This window comes from Cydia fagiglandana, chromosome Z (assembly GCF_963556715.1).
Source record: "Cydia fagiglandana chromosome Z, ilCydFagi1.1, whole genome shotgun sequence".
In the NCBI taxonomy this organism is placed as follows: Eukaryota; Metazoa; Arthropoda; class Insecta; order Lepidoptera; family Tortricidae; genus Cydia; species Cydia fagiglandana.
In genome coordinates, this window is record NC_085959.1 from 10,277,543 (window position 1) to 10,302,848 (window position 25,306).

At 39.1% G+C, this 25,306-nt stretch overlaps 1 protein-coding gene across 4 annotated transcripts in view; it reads left to right on the plus strand.

Moving 5' to 3' along the window:
• LOC134678295 (titin) overlaps positions 1-25,306 on the plus strand; it is a 145,764-nt gene that overhangs the window by 85,779 nt on the left and 34,679 nt on the right. Inside the window, exons 34-43 of one of the 4 annotated variants that reach the window (XM_063536789.1) lie at positions 173-6,490; positions 10,034-10,612; positions 14,172-15,265; positions 15,479-16,235; positions 16,713-17,105; positions 17,562-17,995; positions 18,209-18,451; positions 18,665-19,841; positions 20,751-22,096; positions 22,766-22,834. The exons of 1 other annotated variant lie outside the window; for it this stretch is intronic. In XM_063536789.1, the coding sequence (XP_063392859.1) occupies positions 173-6,490; positions 10,034-10,612; positions 14,172-15,265; positions 15,479-16,235; positions 16,713-17,105; positions 17,562-17,995; positions 18,209-18,451; positions 18,665-19,841; positions 20,751-22,096; positions 22,766-22,834 (12,410 nt within the window). Of the gene's footprint in view, positions 1-172; positions 6,491-10,033; positions 10,613-14,171; positions 15,282-15,478; positions 16,236-16,712; positions 17,106-17,561; positions 17,996-18,208; positions 18,452-18,664; positions 19,842-20,750; positions 22,097-22,765; positions 22,835-25,306 lie in introns of those variants that run through there. 2 more of the 4 variants (XM_063536786.1, XM_063536788.1) reach the window with 2 other exon arrangements.

The following is a 25,306-nucleotide window of genomic DNA, read 5'->3' on the forward strand; positions in this document are numbered from 1 at the left end:
ATAGAACACTGACCTACTTTCTCTGACAGAAAACATTAACAAGAATAATAACTGCTTTTTAACACTCTTTTAAACATGTTTACTCACCCACTAAGGTCTCATTTAATTTTAATTTCAAAATGCTTGCACTTAAGTAACACAAATATACTCTACTGTAATGTATAATTCACAGATGTCAAAGAAAAAGAACAAGTCAGACGCAAAAAGCATACTAAACAGAAAAACATCTCCGAGTTACGCATTGAAGAAGAAATTGTTGGAGAAAGAAAAGCAGTCAAAACAGTCCATCCTAGAGAAAATGTTGAAGTTTATGAAGACGACGAAGCAGGGTTACTTGAAACTGCAGAGATGATCTACAAAACTGCGACGGCTACAGCTATTCATGAAAATAAAATAGAAGTAGTCCCTGCTAGTGAGGTATCTCATATAACACCAGACAAAAAAACCGATAAAATTAAGGCTAACCTTAAAATTGACACTAACTACCCAATAGTTAACGCATCTCAACAAGCTGAAGAAAGAGAAGAATCATTGCATGTTAAAGAACAAGTCAAACTTCATGTCAAACCATCTATACCTGAAAATGAGTCACTAGAAGTAACTGAAATAGAAATCAGCAATTCTTTGGATGAATACTCAGCAGATCGTATTAAAGCCGACGTTAAAGCAGTGAAGAACATTGTCCCAATAGAAAGTTTAGTAACAACAGAAGTGCAAGCAGATTTGGACTTGACCGATCTGCAAAAAACTGAAACGTGCTTTAGTAGTGCTAAACCATCTGTTACATTAAAAGATGCTGTAAACGTATCAGAACAAATAACGAGCATAAAGGAAGAGTTATTCGACAAAGAAGAGATTAAGAAGTCAAATGCAGCAGTGTCAGTTTCTCCCTTATTAGGATTAAGCGTTACAGAAATTACGGACGAACTAAAAGAATATGACATTGAAAGCAAGACAACAGAAAAAGCCGCTACGTCTCGGCTAAATTTCAATTTGCATGAATCACTTCAAGTTGGAGAAGTTTTCGTTGAAGATAAGTCTGGAAGATATTATCCAGAACTGATAGTACCTACAGAAACAGCTCGAAAAGATGTTTTAACATCTAACCAAATTTTAACGGAAGTACATGATGTTCAAGAAAAGGAAGGGTTATTACAAGCTCTGAAACTGCCGCCAGCACAGGAAGCCAATGTTGACGTAACAATTAAAGATAGCTTCCAAGTAACTATTGATGAGACACACGAAAAGGAAGGTGAATTCATTAAAAAAGAATTACCTGCAACAGTTAAAGTAGATAAAGACTTATCCTTGCACACAAGTTTAAATACATCTATAGTAAGTTCACACATTAAAGAGACAGATTTTGTGCCCGAGCCCTTGCCAAGTAAAAAAGCTAATATAGGTGTGAGCGAACATCAACATAAGTTTAATTTGGAAACAAACATTCATGAATCAGAACTTAACTTAGAGGAACCTAAAGCTGTGCTGGGTACACATGCTGACATTTCAATTTCATTACTAGATAAAAACTTTGTTGAAGAAGTTCAAATCAATGAAAGCGAAAAAGATCTTTTTATCAAAGATGATAAGTATACTGCTACAGCAGAAATGGATGTTCGTGCTGTCGAACCAATTATAACATCTGAAACTCTGCAGATGACTTCTATCGGCGAACTTAAATTGCAGGATAAGGTCCAAGATGAATTAGCCACGGAGACAGTTATTACTTCAAATGCCAAAATTATAACAGCCCCCCTAATACACGAACAAGAAACATCAGAAGAGTACTTAACAAAAAAATCAGAAACAATTACGCTATCAGTGGTTCCCAATATTCCCCTAACTATATATGAAAATGAGTCATCTGAATCTGAGAATAAACTTACTTTGAATAAAATTCCAGAGGTTAGTTCTACGAAACCTTCGCCTACTCATCATCTAAAAACACCTATATCTGAAGAGGTAAATACGGCTGATCAAATTAATTTCATTCCATTGACTTCTAACGTTACCGAAAATGCATCAGAAGTTTATAGAGATTTACATAAAGAAATCACTATTTTACAGACAACAGTCCAAGAACAACTAGACAAGTTAGATGAAAACCAAATCAACCATAGCAAAGCTGTACCTGCGTTTGTCGAAAATGAAAGTATAAATGTTACAGAAATAGTTTCGACTGTTACCGAAAATCAACTATCCTCTGAAAGGGAAAAACTTGATGCATACGCTAAACCCGATATAGAGACGAATCATAAAATTGCTGTTACATCTGAACCTATTCTAAGAGAAGCTGTTGATAACATGAAATCATTAACACCTAAACTTGAAGCAGCTAGCCTTACATCCAATATGCTAACTTCATTGCAGATTTCTGAAAATAAGGTGTTAGATTCGCAGGCAAATCTGCAAGATAGTGTGAAACCCAATCTTCAATCTATACTTCCCGAAATAATACCATCCCAGGAATTAAATATCACGGAAGTATACCAAAATGAGAAAGAGACTGAATATGCATCGAAAGACTTACCAGAAGTATTTACCGCCCCGTCGCAAGTTATATCGTTACGAGCAGTAGCTGTTAGCTCTGAGTTAATACCTGACTCTAGCGTTGGTTACACAGAAAGTGAAAATATAGACATAAAATCTAAACAAGCGACCATTGAAAACGTAACCCATAATGAACTTCAGATATCTTCAACGGATTACAATGAAAAAGAAAGTTCTTTTGAGCGAGCTCCTGTGCTAAATACTGTATCTGCTAAAATAAGTATAGACTCTACTCAGGCCATTTTGGTGGAAGAAAACAAACCTGAACTCTCTGCAAGAAACTTTGAAACAACTAGTGATTTGGCTTGGGCAAAAGCAAAACAAGGCGCCATACCACAAGAAGCAATTACTCAAGAAGAAACAATTGTACATTTGTCAGAAGGCATAATAGTATCTGAAGAAAAAGGAAATACGGCAAAGTCTGCAGTCTCATTGACAACTCTCCAAGCACCACAATACGATGAGAAAGTTACTGCCGAAAGTGAAAATCTGTTGACATTAAACTTAACACCAGATCAGCAAAGCGCCAATGTTTCTTTTACATCTCGTCACAGCATACAGATATCGGAAACTTTGTCACAATCTGAAAATTTGCAAAGTACTGATACCCTCGATATGGGATATAAAACTGCTTTGCCTAAAATGGATGAAATATATGGTAAAGCAGCACATACCGAGGAAGTTATATTGAACCAACAGACAGAAGATTTTCAAAATGAAAAAATGGCTGCCAAGCAAACAGATGTTACAACTGTTCCATCTTATACATTAGAACAAACAGAAATAATTGCAGCCGAAACGGAGATTGAATTGCCTAAACAAACTACAATTACATCAAATATTGAACCAAATATTACTGAAACCCAAGCACTTATAATGAGTTGTACTGAAACGATAGATAAGGAAAAGGAATTTTTCGGAAAGTTTTCAGTCCCAACTCAAGATGCTACTATTGGTTTTATGCCTCTAATTAGCACTGTAAACACTGAAGTGCTATCAACAAATGCCGCCGAAAATCTACTGGAAAAAGCACCAGAAACCTCTCAAGCAACAATTACAAGTGATGACTTACGTAGACATTTACAGGGACTAGAAATATTACATGCAGAGAAAGAGACCGAGTTAGCACCCAGTCAGAAAGAACATAAACAAGCAGCAACGGAAAAAATTATCGAAATATCTGCAAAAGAAATATCAGAAGTCAATGTCAACGAAAAAGAGAAGGAGTTGTCAAAAATGTTGGATATGTTTACGACTACTGCTAAACCAGCGTTTGATGAACAGCAATCACTATTTAGTTCAGAAGTTATTGTAAACCAGGAAATAGAAGAACTTCACGTTTCCGGGACTACGATGTTAAATGCACTTACTACTCATGGAATGAAAGAAGCCATTCAAAATTTAGAGCCATTTATAGGAGAAAGCGAAGACACATTTGCCGAAACAACACCTGCAAAAACTGAATTAGTAAAACCTGTAGTTGAAGGGAAACAATGTGCAGGCGTGTCAGAAGTGATGCCAACAGAAAAAGAAGATATTTTGCTTGTTAATGAGATAACGCCACATAAAAAGCAGTTAGAACCAACCGACAGTGTAAAATTACATTCTAGTGTAGGTATAGACGAAACCGTACCAATTGAATCTGAAGCCGAATTACCACTTTGTTCAGATTTGAAACATAAAGCGGGAATGACTGTGCTTTCTGAAGATTACATAAATATCTCTGAGACCACTGTAATAGAAAACGAAAACATTTTACAGGCTGACCAAACTCCTAAAAGTGCTACGTATAATGTGAATTTGGACGCACATCGTCATTTAAATATAGAAATATGTCAGTATACAGAAACAGAAGAAGCAATGAAGAATGACGAGCCAATGACAACAAAAGAAATTCTTGATTTTTCTTTAGAACCTGTGAGACCCCTTTATATCACAGAAACGAAATCTGAAGAAAGACATGAAGAGTTAATACCGGATAAAAAAGCAGTTGAACAAAGTCCAAATATTAATCTAGAAGTAGGTGACCACATAAACATTACAGAAACAGTCGTTTTAGAAAAGGATGACGACTTGAAACTAGGAATGTTAAATAAAATGGAACATGGTAAATCTAATTTCGAAACATCAAAACATATAACCATAACCGAAACAGATATTAGAGAGCATGATTATCCTTTAGAAAATATATTGCAAACTGTACCTAAGCAATCAGACATATCCTTTGAAGCTAAAATACCAATCCAAGTGCAAGAAGTTCTGTATAAAGAAAGTGGCTCTGAACTAGCGGAGTATGATAAACCACGTGAAGAAGTACTTAATATGTCTATAGAATCTCAACAACATCTCACTGTAACTGACGCATTAGTAGGAGAAAACGAAATTGCGATACAAGTTGATCAAATTCCACAAAGCGCAGAAAATCAGGTTAAAGTAGAAGCAATGCAGCATGTCATGACAAACGAGATAACAGCAATTGAAGAGGGTACAGAATTTTCAGGTAGTAAGGCTTACAAAGATGAAAAGGCATCTGAGTCTCAATCAGTTACAGAAGCTCTTTACAGTGAACAGACACAAGTCATTGAAAGCGTAAGCACAATAAAAACAACTTTCACGCCTGAATTATCTACTGCTGACCAAGAAATAGTAGGATTAAAACCACTTGAACAGACAGAAGTAGTAGTAGAAGAAAATCCTGACGCTTTCGATAAATATCATCCTAAGGGAGAAACAGCCCAAACAGTGCAAACCACGAAAAAGGAAATAGTGTTTAGCCAACCAGAAATTCTAGAAAGTACTACAAACCTGTCCGAAAACTTCGAATCTGAACCTTCCCAAGTTCAACTTGGGCTCGAACTTCATAAAAGCTACATAACATCTGAGAACACAGCTGAGGAACAGCCAGAAATCATCAAAACTTCGGAAGAATATGGTAAGTACGCTGAAAAACACATAATAGAAATGAAATCACTGCAACAGACGGAAATAATAGCGAATGAAAAATCCGAACCCCTTGCAAAATTCCATCAAGACAAAAATGAAAATGCAATAGCGAGTCAAAACACTTTACAAGAGTTAACCAGTGCAGAACCAGCCATATTCGAAAATGTAACTAATTTACCTTCATCAGTTACATTCGAGAGAGGTAAGGCTTCAGCAGATTTAGAAACACACAAAAGTTACATTGTTAGCGATAATATTACACACGAAGAATCTGAAGATATCACCATAGAAGGTAAGAAAATAAGTTCGATTGTGGGGCAGGTCTTAGAGTTTAAACCTTTACTACAAACAGAAGTTTTTGTCGGAGAAAATACTTCAACAATGTATACAGATAAACAAGAAGGAAAAACTATAACTGTAACACCAATCGAAAATGAATCTGTAAGTCAGACTGATGTTATTGTACATGAAACTGGAACTGAGACATCGTTTGAAAAGCCAATACAAATGGAGACTGCTTCATTATCGTTAAATACAACACAAGGTGTTACGATATGTGAAGTAACCCATGAAAGCGTTCCAGAAGACTTCGTTCCTCATGAAGGTAAACAAGTGAAAGCAGATAAAACTGTGGCTCCATTATCACACTTACAATGCACGGAAAATATATCAGAAATACACGCAGACGAATTAACACTACAATCTACACAGAGTAAAATTCCTACAGTTGTAACTAGCGAAATAGCACCACTCATAATCACAGACAATACTTGTCTTCTTCAAGAGGAAAATCTTCAAATAACACAACCTAAGACTCAAAACGTTCGCGAAAGCCTTACTATAGCGAGTGAACTAGAAGTTACAGATGAATTTGTCAATGAACACGTTTTGCCCTACAATGACGATATATTGGAATTAAAGAAAACGGGCAAACTCACACAAATGAGCGACACTGAGCATCAACTCACTATATCAGAGCAGGAGACGCGTTTTCTAGGTATGTTCATATTATTTGTTGGTTTGGTTTATTAATATTAGTATTGTAGGGTAAATATTGTTAACCACCTAAACGTTGGAGGTTATTCAAGACTAAAATTTTGGTAGATCATATGGCTCCTCTACACGATGGGCCAGTGCCGTCCACTCCAAGGGATGCAGCCATGCGGTAGAATGAGATAGCAATATCACTTGCTCCCTCTAACGCATGAATGAGCTAATAGAAATCCGCAGATCAATTTTCGAAATTTGGCGATTTACACTAAATACGTGCCTATTTGCGATTAGTATGATACGAGTATTTATTCCAAAATATAATATAAATTTTATATACAGTGTGACTAAAAAATAACTGCATTCCCGTAATGTATCTAAAGATCTATCGGATATCGAGTAGATAAAAAAACAACAAATCCTTACAGTTTCATAATGTTTGGCCATAGGCAGCATATACCTACTTAAGAATGTATTACTTAAACACAGGCGTTTTATAAATATATAATAAAGAATCTTCTATGTTGTACGATTACTTGATATTTAATTTCAATCGAAGTTTATTCAGAAAATGAAATTTAGAAATTAAAAAGTTATGTAATGGCTCCTCTACACGACGGCCCAGCGCTGCGCCAGCGAGATGACCTTGTGGTATCAAGTAATTTAAAAAAAAATGGTGTAGAAGCTGCAAGAGTTTTTTGATGATATTAAATACCTACTTCCCGAAAAAAAATGTATGTTAAATTTTTTTAAAGATTAAATTAATTAAATATCATTTTTAGGGTTCCGTACCCAAAGGGTAAAACGGGACCCTATAACTAAGACTTCGCTGTCCGTCCGTCTGTCTGTCTGTCACCAGGCTGTATCTCACGAACCGTGATATATGAAATTTTCACAGATGATGTATTTCTGTTGCCGCTATAACAACAAATACTAAAAACAGAATAAAATAAAGATTTAAGTGGGGCTCCCATACAGCAAACGTGATTTTTGACCAAAGTTAAGCAACGTCGGGCGTGATCAGTACTTGGATGGCTGACCGTTTTCTTTTTGCATTTTGTTTCGTTTTTTTTTGCTTTATGGTACGGAACCCTTCGTGCGCGAGTCCGACTCGCACTTGCCCGGTTTTTATTTCATGTTACCTTATAATTTGCTTAAATTATTTTAGAGCATTATAATTTTTGTTTAATTTTGTTACTAGCTTACCATCACGGCTGTGCAAATTGTGCAATGTAGGTACTAGGGTGGTCCTTATTTCGACAATGTTATATTTTTCTACGGGGCACCCGCTTAATGTAAAATCTACCCCTTAAAAACCAATGTAATTTTATTCGGAATTTTAAATGCTTCTTACGAGTCGCTACCACACTTTGAAAATATGGACCCTCCATACAAAATGATATAATATATATTATTTTTCACGATTTTTTCGTTATGGGCCGAAGAGTCAGGGTGTATTAAAACCAATGTAATTTATTTCAGAATTTTTAAATACATCTTAGGGGTCGCTGTCGTTACCACAATTTGAAAATTTGGAGCCTCCATCAGTGGCGGCGCGTCTAGATTGTTCGTAGGCAAGCCGTACTTGAATTGCCCTTCCTTTTCTTCGTAAGTTTAAAGAAAATGGCCCCAGAGCCTGAATATCAGACAAGCCGAAGGGAATCGAGTTCTATGGACGCTCCGCCACTGCCCTCCATATATAATGCTATTTTTTATTATTTTTCGTTTCGGGCGTCTTCGCCCAGGTCAGGGTGTATTAATGTGTCAACTTAACATCAAATAACGTCGCGCGCCGCTGATTTTTTTATTATTTTATCATATTTTAGGGGTTCTAAAGACTTCTAAAGTAAGTCTTCCAAATTTTCAAAGAGCGGTAGCCACCCCCAAAATGTATTTAAAAAATCTGAAAATAAATTACATTGGTTTTAATACAACCTGACTCTTCGCCCCACAACGAAAAATCGAAAAAAAATTTTTTTTTTAATATCATTTTGTATGGTGGGTCCAAATTTTCAAAGTGCGGTAGCGACCCCTAAAATGTATTTAAAAATTCAGAAAAAAAATACATTGGTTTTTAGGGGTAGATTTTACATTAAGCGGGTGCCCCGTAGAAAAATATAACTTCGACGAAATAAGAAGTGAAAACTCAATGACTATGAGATGTCTGCAGCACTATGTATAATTGACCCATCCTCCTTTCTATTGAAAAACTTTAGTTCCGAAATTGCTGGTCAGTGAGCTTGTTTAAAATTCGAAATTCAAATTTGTAGCGTTAATTGTTTAAAATTCGAATAGAATTTGTAAAGTTACCTTGCAGACCTCGCGTCTTAATGTATTTGATATTTTGAGTTTCATTCACCAGTACTAGATGTCACTTTTATTAGCTATTTCATCAAGATGTAGCTTTATTGAATTATATTTGAGTATTACAAACAAAGTTAGAATGTAACTGTTAGATCCTCGTATTTCAACCCGTACAAGATTAGAACCTTTTTCATGTAATGTCATTGAGTTTTTCTTTATTGATTTAAATGCTATCTAAATGAGTGGCCATCTAAACATTACGGTCATGTGACCGCTGTCACGATTTTATCATTTTTTCCCCACCTGAAAAAGTGCCCAGCGTCGCTAAAGAAGTTTTCACTTCAAAAACGTAAATTGATACTGAGCACAAACGTCCGCGCTCGACCGCGTTCGGGCACGCACTGTGAATTAGGCCACGTGTAGATGCGTACCGCCATCGCTGGCCCACTACCTTTGATGTGCGGACGAAAAAGCGACACCGCGGCCAACCCATCGCCATTCGCCGCACCATAAGCTAACCGACACCACTACCCTCTCTACACGTTGGTCCAATATATTAGGCTAATATGATGGGCCGTCGTGTAGCTGTAGAGGAACCATAATCGGTTAAAAGTAGAACTAAAGGTATATTATCTGATTATATTAAATCATAACCAAATAAATCTCTCAATTCTAGAGGATGCCGCTCGTGCATTACATTTTTCATTGACTAATGAAGTTAGATAACATTTGATGATGTAGGCACAGACAAGACGTCCTCCAGATTGAGCATAGTAGCTCTACCCCTTCTGCCACAATATACTGTAGTTTTACTCCATTTTCGAGTCGAAAGTGTCTTTGTGTGACGTCAGTGTCTTTGAACTGACCAATCACGGCACGGGACCTCGCTCACGTCCCCCCCCACCCCAGTATTTTTGGCAGCATCGGTTTCATGAAATAATTGCTCTAAACTCCGTCTAGAGGATTCCTAGTCTATGGATCTAGGTAAACCTACATTCGTTTAGAAACATGGTAATAACAAGTATGGTAATGTTAATCACATTCGTTTAGGATCGGAAGCAATGTGGCAAAAGAAAATTAAATTAAAATGTTCCTCATGTATAACACGAGGTAAAGGCAATATTGGGAGAGTAAGAAAGTATTTCTATTTCCAAAATCTTGCCAATTACAATTAAAAACTTATTTTAAGTCGACTAGATACAAACTATACACATTTAAAATAACAAATAACTTCAATAAATTTCAGAAAAAACTGACGATAGATATTCTTCGCCTAAAATATCAGACACTGAAGAAACTGAGGAAATAGTAACCAAATTTTCTCAAGCATCAACCGGGGAACCAATTCAAATAAAAACTAAACGAACAATTTTAAGAAAGAAGAAAAAAACTCACCAAGGAGATGCCGTAGAAAATGACGTTGTAATAGAAGAGAAATTAGACGAGGATGATATAATTAAACCTATTACGCAGCATACTGTCGATATAGAGGAATTTGAAGAAACTGACTTAACACCTATTAAGGAGATAACAAAAGGAACCGTAGAAATGCCCGATGATTATTTGCATGTACCACAATTAGAATCACAAGTGCAAATAGAAGAAATCGTTGAAGATTATTCCAAAAAACCCGAAAGTCCAAATCAGGTGGATACGGTAATTACAGACGACAAAACGAAGACAGAGAAAAAAATTAAAACCACAAAACGAGTCATCAAGAAAAAGCAAGAAACAGGGGAAAAAATTATTGAATCAGTTGTTATTCAAGACGACAAAGCTCCGGAACTACCAGAGGAGACAACCATAGAAGACATAACTTTCGATGGTAAGCCGAATAAATGTATACCTACACATTATTTATAAAGCTTTACTCGTACCCACCCACCACACTACAAACAAAATAAAATCAGATACAGATGTAGTGCATAATAAAATTGTTTTACCTCTTATTCTTTCGAAAACGTACGTATTGGTCATGCTACTTCAGCCAACCTCAGTACTTTTTGTACCGAGACTGACTGACATAGCAAGTCACAAACTGAAATAAATGTCATATACTAAGAAAAAGTGACCAAGGCCTCCAGAACAAACAATGTGTCTTGCTATACTATTAGAAGTATTTAAACAAATTAAAATATTTTCTGAAAAATAATTTAATTTGTTCAAATACTTCTAATAGTATTGATTGGCAGCGCCATCTCTCTCGCTAACTCGGTATCACATGAGTGATCCAGTTAGAAGGTCCGAACCATACTGTTCTACCTTAGGGATGGCCAGCGGGCGCTATAAGGTGAGTTCGACTAAGATCGGACACCGGGTAAGATCGTATAATTAAAATTTCTGCCTGTTGCGGGGCTTTTTATTAATGCCGGCTAGGTGATGCAATGCGCTGTTTTGTCCGGCACCCTCCTTCAGGCCGCACTTGTCGCTCCAACTAACATTTCGCGAGATAAATGCAAATATCCAAAAAATGAGATTTTTTTTGTGTCCGGAAATACCCTTCGCCAGTTTTTCTTGAATAACTGGCAAGTTGAAGCGTTATTTGTTTATTTTACAGGTTGCATGTTATTTTTATTAAATTTGTGACAAATCTGTATATTTGGAATTTTGATACGATGCCTGTAGGCCGAGATCCGGTCTTACCCGAAGTGGTAAAAGATCGGATGCTAATCATCCGATCTTAAATTCTCAGGGATGCTCAAACTTTATTGGTGTCACCACTATATCTGATTAAATTAGGTATTAGGTAAATGTGATTAATAATAGATATTAAATCACAATAAAGCTCCCAAATCATCTTTGCCGAACTCACCTTAAGCCTTCAGTAAGAAGTGCATATACTTGGAAAAATTCGACTTAGGCCGCTGTGGCCCGGTGGCCGAGTGGCTTAGGCATCTGCCGCGATAGCAGAGGACGCTGGTTCGATTCCAGCCTGGGGCACTGGAGGCCTTGGTCACTTTTTCTTAGTATATGACATTTATTTCAGCTTATAATTTATATAAGTAACTTGATAAAAACAAATTAAAATATTTTCTGAAAAATAATTTAATTTGCTTCTAATAGTATAGACACGTTCATACGTTTTCGAGAAAACAAGATGGAAAATAAATATGCACTACATCTGTACATCATGTTTTTACTAGCAGTACGGCTACCACCAGTTTTGACATTGACAGATACGCTCGCGTCTACGTAAATTACTTTCTATACATCTCGCTTGCACTAATATGCGAGTACGAGCGAGTTGCATAGAAAGTAAGTTACTTAGACGCGAGTCACGCGAGCGTATTTGTCAATGTCAAAACTGGTGGTAGGGGTTCAGTTCGAAATGTACTCGCCGTAGGGATTCACCAGTTAGAATTCCATAATTTTGTTTTTCTACTCCCGGACTTTTATTTGTCATATAATAGTATTTTATACAATCGTGATATAATAGAGAGTTTTTCAGTCAAGTATCGTGTTAAGTAAGGTACGAGATTGGAAAGCTTGATAATATCACTATTGTATAAAATACTTTTTAATACAGTTGCTCAAAAAGTGCTACTTTCCGTAGCTGTTTAGCGTGCGGAAAGTTGGTTATCTCGAACTAGTGCTTTTTACTTTTCCAATTTTTTTAAATTTATACTTGTTCCAATTCACGACTACTTATTGATGAGTGTTAATATTAGTTTCCTTTAAACGTCGTAATCAGCATAAAAACCTACCGTTAATGTAAGAATACGAAAAATATTACATATTTTATATTTAATTACTTACCTCTTCATCATTATAACACGTTTATTTTTTAATATTCAATATTGAAAATTCCGTTCTTAATAAGTTGACTGAATGGAACGGAATAGCTGCCAAACGCCCATAGATATAATATACTTAAAGACGACGTCTAACCGAGCTGTCACTGTTACCACTTTTGTTTAGTGTACGATAACAATGTTTTTCTTATTTTTTCGCAACTGTATTAAAAAACGTCGTTCGATACACGTGCGGAAATGTCATTCTTCACTCGTCCCGAGTCTTGCCACTCGCCTGCGGCTCGTGGCAAGATATCTCGGTACTCGTGAAGTAATGACATACCTTCCGCGCTAGCATCGAAATGTACTATTTTCTACGAGTCAACGAAAATAATACTTAAAGTATTATTTTTGTTACTAGAAGAATAATATGGGTAAACAAACGAAAAGTATACAGCTAAAATACGCGGCCAGCCGTGATATCTTCATACTCGTACTCGCAGCTCCCCGGCCGGCGGGTTGGTCAACGACACCTTCTCGTAACTCATGAGGCCCTGGATTTTTAAACAGATTTTTCTCATTTTTAGCCACCGTAGCCTATGGAGACTAACAATGGATGTTCCTATATTATGGGTGGCAAATGCGCATTTCTGACGTATCTTGTCTGTCTTCCCAGCCCCCCTTGTCACACTTTTAATAGGAAAATAGATAATTCGATAATACGTACTGTCACACATGACCTCAAGTTGCTATGACGTAATATCATGCATCGCCGCGAGGAATACAAATCGATGTACCGATTACCGATAACACAAACTATTTATGTACAGACCGACAAGAAAGTCTAAATAAGTATTGAGGGTGCCACTGAGTTACAAGACATAAATTATGCATGTGATATAATGCAAACATCCATACCATACATCTATCTCTTTACCCATAAGTGTGTCCTTTACGTTTGACATTTAACATTTGAAGTTGACATACTTGTATATAGCGAATAATTTCATGTAACCTCAAAACATTACAAGAGCTAAATATTGCATCAATAAAATTGTACAGAGATGCACCGGATATCCGGTTACTATTTTCCGGCCATTGTTTTACTATCCGGCCGGATACCGGATAGTGACTTACTATCCGGCCGGATACAGGATAGTGACCTACTATTCGGCCGGATACCGGATAGTGACCTACTATCCGGCCGGATACCGGATAGTAACATTGCTTGATTTCGGAGTAAACAAATTCGATTTAAAACATCGTACTTGTTTATTATTATAAAACACATTAATAATTCCATTGACTTGCACATTTCAAGCCTAGAAATGAGTCCGCGCGAACGTTCACTAGAAAACAGGTCAAACCTGCAGAATACGCACCTGAAAAACCGAAATGTAGGAATAGTTCCGCTGGCCGAATATCCGGAGGCCGGATACCGGATATTCGGCCGATGGTCAGGCCAAATATCAGGTACCCGGTATCCGGCCAAACAACTATCCGTTGCATCTCTAATATAAATGCTTCACTACGGAGATAATTAGGTTACAGTAATATAATGATTTGCTGTCTAGTACTAACTTAACAACACTAAACACAAAATAAAAAGGAAATCAAATACAAATCCCAAACTAACAAGTCACCACCTTTCAGAAAACACAGTCATCAGACAAGACTCGCCTAAAATATCTGACACAGAGGAAACCGAAGAAATTGTAACTAAGTTTACACAAGCTCCAAATGGAGAAACGATACAGACCAAAACCAAACGAACTATAATAAGAAAAAAGAAAAATGTTTTACACAAAGATTCAATTGACAATGACGTAGTAATTGAAGAAAAATTAGACGATGACGAAACAGATAAACATCCAAGGGTTCAACATCATCAAGTCGACATAGAAGAATTTGAAGATACTGATTACATACCCATTACGGATACCGCAAAAGGAAAGGTTGATTTACCTGAAGATTATCTGCATGTACCTAAAATAGAATCACAATTTAAAATAGAGGAGGTACCGGAAGAAACAACAACACCAATCCAAAAACAAGTCGCCACAGAAGACACAGAGAAACGTACGGCCTTAGAATCACCAGAAAAAATAATAATAGAAGAGTATACTACTCCAGAAGGCAAAACAGTAAAAAAGAAAACAGTAAAGAAAATAACTAAACGTACAAAAGGTGACGAAATCGAAACTACTCAAAGAACAACAGGAAAGATAGGCGACACAACACCAACACCGATAGAGAGCGTGGAACTGCCAGAAGAAGTAGCAGAAGTGAGCGAAACTACCCCCGAAGGTAAGACAATAAAGAAGAAAACTATAAAGAGGGTCATTAAGCGTAAGAAGGGACCAATTACAGAAACCACACAAATAACCACTGAACAGGAAGATGACCAAACACCAATCATATCAGTACACACTAGCGAAGAATTCACAGATGACACAGTCGCTCTAATGGAGGATACACAACTCTATGACAAGGCTAAGATCGTTGAGGAAGAACCCGAAAAAGTTGAAATTTCTCAAATACGCACAGAAACTGGTGAAGTTAAAAAGGTTAAAACTACTAAGCGCGTCATCAAAAAGGGCCCGAAGAGAGAAGTTACTGAAATAACGACCATCGAAAAAGAAGGGGAAGAGCCCATCACGACAGTTACTGTTGCTCAAGCACCAGAAGAGGAGCAACCAACACCGATTGAAACCATGGAACTGCCAGAAGAAGTAGCAGAAGTGAGCGAAACTACTCCCGAAGGTAAGACTATTAAGAAGAAAACTATAAAGAGGGTCATTAAGCGTAAGAAGGGACCAATTACAGAAACCACACAAATAACCACCGAACAAGAAGACGACAAAGCACCAATCATATCAGTACTGACTAGCGAAGAATTCACAGATGACACAGTCGCTCCATTTGAGGATACAAAACATTATGACAAGGCTAAGATCGTTGAAGAAGAACCAGAAAAGATTGAAATATCTCAGGTTCGCACAGAAACTGGCGAAGTTAAAAAGGTCAAAACTACTAAGCGAGTCATCAAAAAGGGTCCTAAGAAAGAAGTCACTGAAATAACCACCATCGAAAAAGAAGGTGAAGAGCCCATCACGACAGTCACTGTTGCTCAAGCACCAGAAGAGGAGCAACCAACACCGATTGAAACCGTGGAACTGCCAGAAGAAGTAGCAGAAGTGAGCGAAACTACTCCCGAAGGTAAGACTATTAAGAAGAAAACTATAAAGAGGGTCATTAAGCGCAAGAAGGGACCAATTACAGAAACCACACAAATAACCACAGAACAAGTAGGAGACGAAAAGCCAATCATATCAGTACACACAAGTGAAGAAATAACAGATGACACAGTCACACCACTCGAGACCACACAACTGTATGACAAGGCTAAAATCATCGAAGAAGAACCCGAAAAAGTTGAAATCTCCCAGATTCGCACAGAAACTGGTGAAGTTAAAAAGGTTAAAACTACTAAGCGCGTCATCAAAAAGGGCCCTAAGAAAGAAGTCACTGAAATAACGACCATCGAAAAAGAAGGTGAAGAGCCCATCACGACAGTCACTGTTGCTCAAGCACCAGAAGAGGAGCAACCAACACCGATTGAAACCGTGGAACTGCCAGAAGAAGTAGCAGAAGTGAGCGAAACTACTCCCGAAGGTAAGACAATCAAGAAGAAAACTATAAAGAGAGTCATTAAGCGTAAGAAGGGACCAATCACAGAAACCACACAAATAACCACTGAACAAGAAGACGACAAAGCACCAATCATATCAGTACTCACTAGCGAAGAATTCACAGATGACACAGTCGCTCTATTCGAGGATACCCAACTGTATGACAAGGCTAAGATAGTTGAGGAAGAACCAGAAAAGGTTGAAATATCTCAGGTTCGCACGGGAACTGGCGAAGTTAAAAAAGTCAAAACTACAAAGCGCGTTATCAAAAAGGGCCCTAAGAAAGAAGTAACTGAAATAACGACCATCGAAAAAGAAGGAGAAGAGCCCATCACGACAGTCACTGTTGCTGAAGCACCAGAAGAGGAGCAACCAACACCGATTGAAACCGTGGAACTGCCAGAAGAAGTAGCAGAAGTGAGCGAAACTACTCCTGAAGGTAAGACTATTAAGAAGAAAACTATAAAGAGGATAATTAAGCGCAAGAAGGGACCAATCACAGAAACCACACAAATAACCACAGAACAAGTAGGAGACGAAAAGCCAATCATATCAGTACACACAAGTGAAGAAATAACAGATGACACAGTCACACCACTCGAGACCACACAACTGTATGACAAGGCTAAAATCATCGAAGAAGAACCCGAAAAAGTTGAAATCTCCCAGATTCGCACAGAAACTGGTGAAGTTAAAAAGGTTAAAACTACTAAGCGCGTCATCAAAAAGGGCCCTAAGAAAGAAGTCACTGAAATAACGACCATCGAAAAAGAAGGTGAAGAGCCCATCACGACAGTCACTGTTGCTCAAGCACCAGAAGAGGAGCAACCAACACCGATTGAAACCGTGGAACTGCCAGAAGAAGTAGCAGAAGTGAGCGAAACTACTCCCGAAGGTAAGACAATCAAAAAGAAAACTATAAAGAGAGTCATTAAGCGTAAGAAGGGACCAATCACAGAAACCACACAAATAACCACTGAACAAGAAGACGACAAAGCACCAATCATATCAGTACTCACTAGCGAAGAATTCACAGATGACACAGTCGCTCCATTCGAGGATACCCAACTGTATGACAAGGCCAAAATAGTTGAGGAGGAACCAGAAAAAGTTGAAATTTCTCAAGTACGCACAGAAACTGGAGAAGTTAAAAAGGTCAAAACTACTAGGCGCGTCATCAAAAAGGGTCCTAAGAAAGAAGTAACTGAAATAACGACCATCGAAAAAGAAGGAGAAGAGCCCATCACGACAGTCACTGTTGCTCAAGCACCAGAAGAGGAGCAACCAACACCGATTGAAACCGTGGAAATGCCAGAAGAAGAAGCAGAAGTGAGCGAAACTACTCCCGAAGGTAAGACTATTAAGAAGAAAACTATAAAGAGGGTAATTAAGCGCAAGAAGGGACCAATTACAGAAACCACACAAATAACCACAGAACAAGTAGGAGACGAAAAGCCAATCATATCAGTACACACAAGTGAAGAAATAACAGATGACACAGTCACACCACTCGAGACCACACAACTGTATGACAAGGCTAAGATCGTTGAGGAAGAACCAGAAAAGGTTGAAATATCTCAGGTTCGCACGGAAACTGGTGAAGTTAAAAAAGTCAAAACTACTAAGCGCGTCATCAAAAAGGGCCCTAAAAAAGAAGTCACTGAAATAACGACCATCGAAAAAGAAGGAGAAGAGCCCATCACGACAGTCACTGTTGCTCAATCACCAGAAGAAGAGCAACCAACACCGATTGAAACCGTGGAACTGCCAGAAGAAGTAGCAGAAGTAAGCGAAACAACTCCCGAAGGTAAGACAATAAAGAAGAAAACTATAAAGAGGGTCATTAAGCGTAAAAAGGGACCAATTACAGAAACCACACAAATTACTACTGAACAAGAAGACGACAAAGCACCAATCATATCAGTACTCACTAGCGAAGAATTCACAGATGACACAGTCGCTCCATTCAAGGATACACAACTGTATGACAAGGCTAAGATCGTTGAGGAAGAACCAGAAAAGGTTGAAATATCTCAGGTTCGCACGGAAACTGGCGAAGTTAAAAAAGTCAAAACTACAAAGCGCGTTATCAAAAAGGGCCCTAAGAAAGAAGTAACTGAAATAACGACCATCGAAAAAGAAGGAGAAGAGCCCATCACGACAGTCACTGTTGCTCAATCACCAGAAGAAGAGCAACCAACACCGATTGAAACCGTGGAACTGCCAGAAGAAGTAGCAGAAGTAAGCGAAACAACTCCCGAAGGTAAGACAATAAAGAAGAAAACTATAAAGAGGGTCATTAAGCGTAAAAAGGGACCAATTACAGAAACCACACAAATTACTACTGAACAAGAAGACGACAAAGCACCAATCATATCAGTACTCACTAGCGAAGAATTCACAGATGACACAGTCGCTCCATTCAAGGATACACAACTGTATGACAGGGCTAAGATCGTTGAGGAAGAACCAGAAAAGGTTGAAATATCTCAGGTTCGCACGGAAACTGGCGAAGTTAAAAAAGTCAAAACTACAAAGCGCGTTATCAAAAAGGGCCCTAAGAAAGAAGTAACTGAAATAACGACCATCGAAAAAGAAGGAGAAGAGCCCATCACGACAGTCACTGTTGCTGAAGCACCAGAAGAGGAGCAACCAACACCGATTGAAACCGTGGAACTGCCAGAAGAAGTAGCAGAAGTGAGCGAAACTACTCCCGAAGGTAAGACTATTAAGAAGAAAACTATAAAGAGGATAATTAAGCGCAAGAAGGGACCAATTACAGAAACCACACAAATAACCACAGAACAAGTAGGAGACGAAAAGCCAATCATATCAGTACACACAAGTGAAGAAATAACAGATGACACAGTCACACCACTCGAGACCACACAACTGTATGACAAGGCTAAAATCATCGAAGAAGAACCCGAAAAAGTTGAAATCTCCCAGATTCGCACAGAAACTGGTGAAGTTAAAAAGGTTAAAACTACTAAGCGCGTCATCAAAAAGGGCCCTAAGAAAGAAGTCACTGAAATAACCACCATCGAAAAAGAAGGTGAAGAGCCCATCACGACAGTCACTGTTGCTCAAGCACCAGAAGAGGAGCAACAAACACCGATTGAAACCGTGGAACTGCCAGAAGAAGTAGCAGAAGTTAGCGAAACTACTCCCGAAGGTAAGACTATTAAGAAGAAAACTATAAAGAGGGTCATTAAGCGTAAAAAGGGACCAATTACAGAAACCACACAAATTACTACTGAACAAGAAGACGACAAAGCACCAATCATATCAGTACTCACTAGCGAAGAATTCACAGATGACACAGTCACACCACTTGAGACCACACAACTGTATGACAAGGCTAAAATCATCGAAGAAGAACCCGAAAAAGTTGAAATCTCCCAGATTCGCACAGAAACTGGTGAAGTTAAAAAGGTTAAAACTACTAAGCGCGTCATCAAAAAGGGTCCTAAGAAAGAAGTCACTGAAATAACCACCATCGAAAAAGAAGGTGAAGAGCCCATCACGACAGTCACTGTTGCTCAAGCACCAGAAGAGGAGCAACCAACACCGATTGAAACCGTGGAACTGCCAGAAGAAGTAGCAGAAGTGAGCGAAACTACTCCCGAAGGTAAGACAATCAGGAAAAAAACTATAAAGAGGGTCATTAAGCGTAAGAAGGGACCAATTACAGAAACCACACAAATAACCACTGAACAAGAAGACGACCAAACACCAGTCATATCAGTACACACTAGCGAAGAATTCACAGATGACACAGTCGTTCCATTCGAGGATACACAACTGTATGACAAGGCTAAGATCGTTGAGGAAGAACCAGAAAAGGTTGAAATATCTCAGGTTCGCACGGAAACTGGTGAAGTTAAAAAAGTCAAAACTACTAAGCGCGTCATCAAAAAGGGCCCTAAGAAAGAAGTCACTGAAATAACCACCATCGAAAAAGAAGGTGAAGAGCCCATCACGACAGTCACTGTTGCTCAAGCACCAGAAGAGGAGCAACCAACACCGATTGAAACCGTGGAACTGCCAGAAGAAGTAGCCGAAGTGAGCGAAACTACTCCCGAAGGTAAGACAATCAGGAAAAAAACTATAAAGAGGGTCATTAAGCGCAAGAAGGGACCAATTACAGAAACCACACAAATAACCACAGAACAAGTAGGCGACGAAAAGCCAATCATATCAGTACACACAAGTGAAGAAATAACAGATGACACAGTCACACCACTCGAGACCACACAACTGTATGACAAGGCTAAAATCATCGAAGAACCCGAAAAAGTTGAAATCTCCCAGATCCGCACAGAAACTGGTGAAGTTAAAAAGGTTAAAACTACTAAGCGCGTTATCAAAAAGGGCCCTAAGAAAGAAGTCACTGAAATAACGACGATCGAAAGAGAAGGTGAAGAGCCCATCACGACAGTCACTGTTGCTCAAGCACCAGAAGAGGAGCAGCCAACACCGATTGAAACCGTGGAACTGCCAGAAGAAGTAGCAGAAGTAAGCGAAACTACTCCCGAAGGTAAGACAATAAAGAAGAAAACTATAAAGAGGGTCATTAAGCGTAAAAAGGGACCAATTACAGAAACCACACAAATTACTACTGAACAAGAAGACGACAAAGCACCAATCATATCAGTACTCACTAGCGAAGAATTCACAGATGACACAGTCACACCACTCGAGACCACACAACTGTATGACAAGGCTAAAATCATCGAAGAAGAACCCGAAAAAGTTGAAATCTCCCAGATTCGCACAGAAACTGGTGAAGTTAAAAAGGTTAAAACTACTAAGCGCGTCATCAAAAAGGGTCCTAAGAAAGAAGTCACTGAAATAACCACCATCGAAAAAGAAGGTGAAGAGCCCATCACGACAGTCACTGTTGCTCAAGCACCAGAAGAGGAACAACCAACACCGATTGAAACCGTGGAACTGCCAGAAGAAGTAGCAGAAGTGAGCGAAACTACTCCCGAAGGTAAGACAATCAGGAAGAAGACTATAAAGAGGGTCATAAAGCGTAAGAAGGGACCAATTACAGAAACCACACAAATAACCACAGAACAAGTAGGAGACGAAAAGCCAATCATATCAGTACACACAAGTGAAGAAATAACAGATGACACAGTCACACCACTCGAGACCACACAACTGTATGACAAGGCTAAAATCATCGAAGAAGAACCCGAAAAAGTTGAAATCTCCCAGATTCGCACAGAAACTGGTGAAGTTAAAAAGGTTAAAACTACTAAGCGCGTCATCAAAAAGGGCCCTAAGAAAGAAGTCACTGAAATAACGACCATCGAAAAAGAAGGAGAAGAGCCCATCACGACAGTCACTGTTGCTCAAGCACCAGAAGAGGAGCAACCAACACCGATCGAAACCGTGGAACTGCCAGAAGAAGTAGCAGAAGTGAGCGAAACTACTCCCGAAGGTAAGATAATTAAGAAGAAAACTATAAAGAGGGTCATTAAGCGTAAGAAAGGACCGATAACAGAAACCACACAAATAACCACTGAACAAGAAGACGACCAAACACCAATCATATCCGTACACACTAGCGAAGAATTCACAGATGACACAGTCACACCATTCGAGAACACACATCTTTATGACAAAGCTAAAATCATCGAGGAAGAACCCGAAAAAGTTGAAATTTCTCAAGTACGCACAGACACTGGGGCAGTTAAAAAGGTCAAAACTACTAAGCGAGTTATCAAAAAGGGCCCTAAGAAAGAAGTCACTGAAATAACGACCATCGAAAAAGAAGGTGAAGAACCCATCACAACGGTCATTGTCATTCCAGCTCCAGAAGAGGACCAACCAACACCAATAGAGACAGTGGAGCTGCCAGAAGAAGTAGCAGAAGTGAGCGAAACTACTCCCGAAGGTAAGACTATTAAGAAGAAAACTATAAAGAGGGTCATTAAGCGTAAGAAGGGACCAATCACAGAAACCACACAAATAACCACTGAACAAGAAGACGACAAAGCGCCAATCATATCAGTACTCACTAGCGAAGAATTCACAGATGACACAGTCGCTCCATTCGAGGATACCCAACTGTATGACAAGGCTAAGATAGTTGAGGAGGAACCAGAAAAAGTTGAAATTTCTCAAGTACGCACAGAAACTGGAGAAGTTAAAAAGGTCAAAACTACTAGGCGCGTCATCAAAAAGGGTCCTAAGAAAGAAGTCACCGAAATAACGACCATCGAAAAAGAAGGGGAAGAGCCTATTACAACGGTAACTATTGTACCAGCACCAGAAGAGGAGCAACCAACACCGATTGAAACCGTGGAACTGCCAGAAGAAGTAGCAGAAGTGAGCGAAACTTCTCCCGAAGGCAAGACAATTAAGAAGAAAACTATAAAAAGGGTCATTAAGCGTAAGAAAGGACCAATTACAGAAACCACACAAATAATCACTGAACAAGAAGACGACCAAACACCAGTCATATCAGTACACACTAGCGAAGAATTCACAGATGACACAGTCGTTCCATTCGAGGATACACAACTGTATGACAAGGCTAAGATCGTTGAGGAGGAACCAGAAAAAGTTGAAATTTCTCAAGTACGCACAGAAACTGGCGAAGTTAAAAAGGTCAAAACTACTAAGCGCGTCATCAAAAAGGGTCCTAAGAAAGAAGTCACTGAAATAACGACCATCGAAAAAGAAGGTGAAGAACCCATCACAACGGTCACTTTCACTGCAGCTCCAGAAGAGGAGAAACCTACACCAATAGAGACCGTCGAGCTACCAGAAGAAGTAGCAGAACAAAGCGAAACAACGCCAGAAGGTAAGACAGTCACAAAGAAAACTACCAAGAGAATCATCAAGCGTAAGAAGGGACCACTTACAGAAACCACACAAATCACCACTGAGCAAGTAGACGATGAAACACCGGTTATATCAGTACACACCACAGAAGAAATTACTGATGATACAACTACACCATTTGATGAAAAACACAAACCTAAGAAAGCCAGGGTAGTCGAAGAAGCTCCTGAGAAGGTCGAGATCACGCAAGTACGTACCGAAACTGGTGATGTAAAGAAGGTCAAAACTACCAAGCGCGTCATCAAAAAGGGTCCAAAAGAACCAGTTACCGAAATCACAACAATCGAAAAAGAGGGTGAAGAACCCATTACCACAGTGACGGTTGCCCCAGTGCCAGACGAAGAACAAATTACACCAGTGGAGACCATCGAACTGCCAGAAGAGGTAGCAGAACAAAGCGAAACAACGCCCGAAGGTAAGACAGTCATAAGGAAAACTACCAAGAGAATCATCAAGCGTAAGAAGGGACCACTTACAGAAACCACACAAATCACCACTGAACAAGTAGACGATGAGACACCCGTCATATCAGTACACACCACAGAAGAAATTACCGATGATACAACTACACCATTTGATGAAAAACATAAACCTAAAAAAGCCAGAGTCGTCGAAGAAGCTCCTGAGAAGGTCGAGATCACGCAAATACGTACCGAAACCGGTGATGTAAAGAAAGTCAAAACTACCAAGCGCGTCATCAAAAAGGGTCCAAAAGAACCAGTTACCGAAATCACAACAATCGAAAAAGAGGGTGAAGAACCCATTACCACAGTGACGGTTGCCCCAGTGCCAGACGAAGAACAAATTACACCAGTGGAGACCATCGAACTGCCAGAAGAGGTAGCAGAACAAAGCGAAACAACGCCCGAAGGTAAGACAGTCATAAGGAAAACTACCAAGAGAATCATCAAGCGTAAGAAGGGACCACTTACAGAAACCACACAAATCACCACTGAACAAGTAGACGATGAGACACCTGTCATATCAGTACACACCACAGAAGAAATAACTGATGATACAACTACACCATTTGATGAAAAACACAAACCTAAGAAAGCTAGGGTCGTCGAAGAAGCTCCTGAGAAGGTCGAGATCACGCAAGTACGTACCGAAACAGGTGATGTAAAGAAGGTTAAAACCACCAAGCGCGTCATCAGAAAGGGTCCAAAAGAACCAGTTACCGAAATCACAACAATCGAAAAAGAGGGTGAAGAACCCATTACCACGGTCACGGTTTCCCCAGTTTCAGAAGAAGAACAAATTACACAAGTAGAGACCATCGAGCTGCCAGAAGAGGTAGATGAACATACCGAAACGACGCCCGAAGGTAAGACAGTCACTAAGAAAACTACCAAGAGAATCATCAAGCGTAAGAAGGGACCACTTACAGAAACCACACAAATCACCACTGAACAAGTAGACGATGAGACACCCGTCATATCAGTACACACCACACAAGAAATTACTGATGATACAACTACACCATTTGACGAAAAACACAAACCTAAGAAAGCCAGGGTCGTCGAGGAAGCTCCTGAGAAGGTCGAGATCACGCAAGTACGTACCGAAACTGGTGATGTAAAGAAGGTCAAAACTACCAAGCGCGTCATCAAAAAGGGTCCAAAAGAACCAGTTACCGAAATCACAACAATCGAAAAAGAGGGTGAAGAACCCATTACCACAGTGACAGTTGGCCCAGTGCTAGAAGAAGAACAAATTACACCAGTGGAGACCATCGAGCTGCCAGAAGAGATAGCAGAACAGAGCGAAACGACACCCGAAGGTAAGACAGTCATAAGGAAAACTACCAAGAGAATCATCAAGCGTAAGAAGGGACCACTTACAGAAACCACACAAATCACCACTGAACAAGTAGACGATGAGACACCCGTCATATCAGTACACACAACACAAGAAATTACTGATGATACAACTACACCATTTGACGAAAAACACAAACCTAAGAAAGCCAGGGTCGTCGAGGAAGCTCCTGAGAAAGTCGAGATCACGCAAGTACGTACCGAAACTGGTGATGTAAAGAAGGTCAAAACTACCAAGCGCGTCATCAAAAAGGGTCCAAAAGAACCCGTTACCGAAATCACAACAATCGAAAAAGAGGGTGAAGAACCTATTACCACAGTGACGGTTGCCCCAGTACCAGAAGAAGAACAAATGACACCAGTGGAGACCATCGAGCTGCCAGAAGAGGTAGCAGAACAGAGTGAAACAACGCCC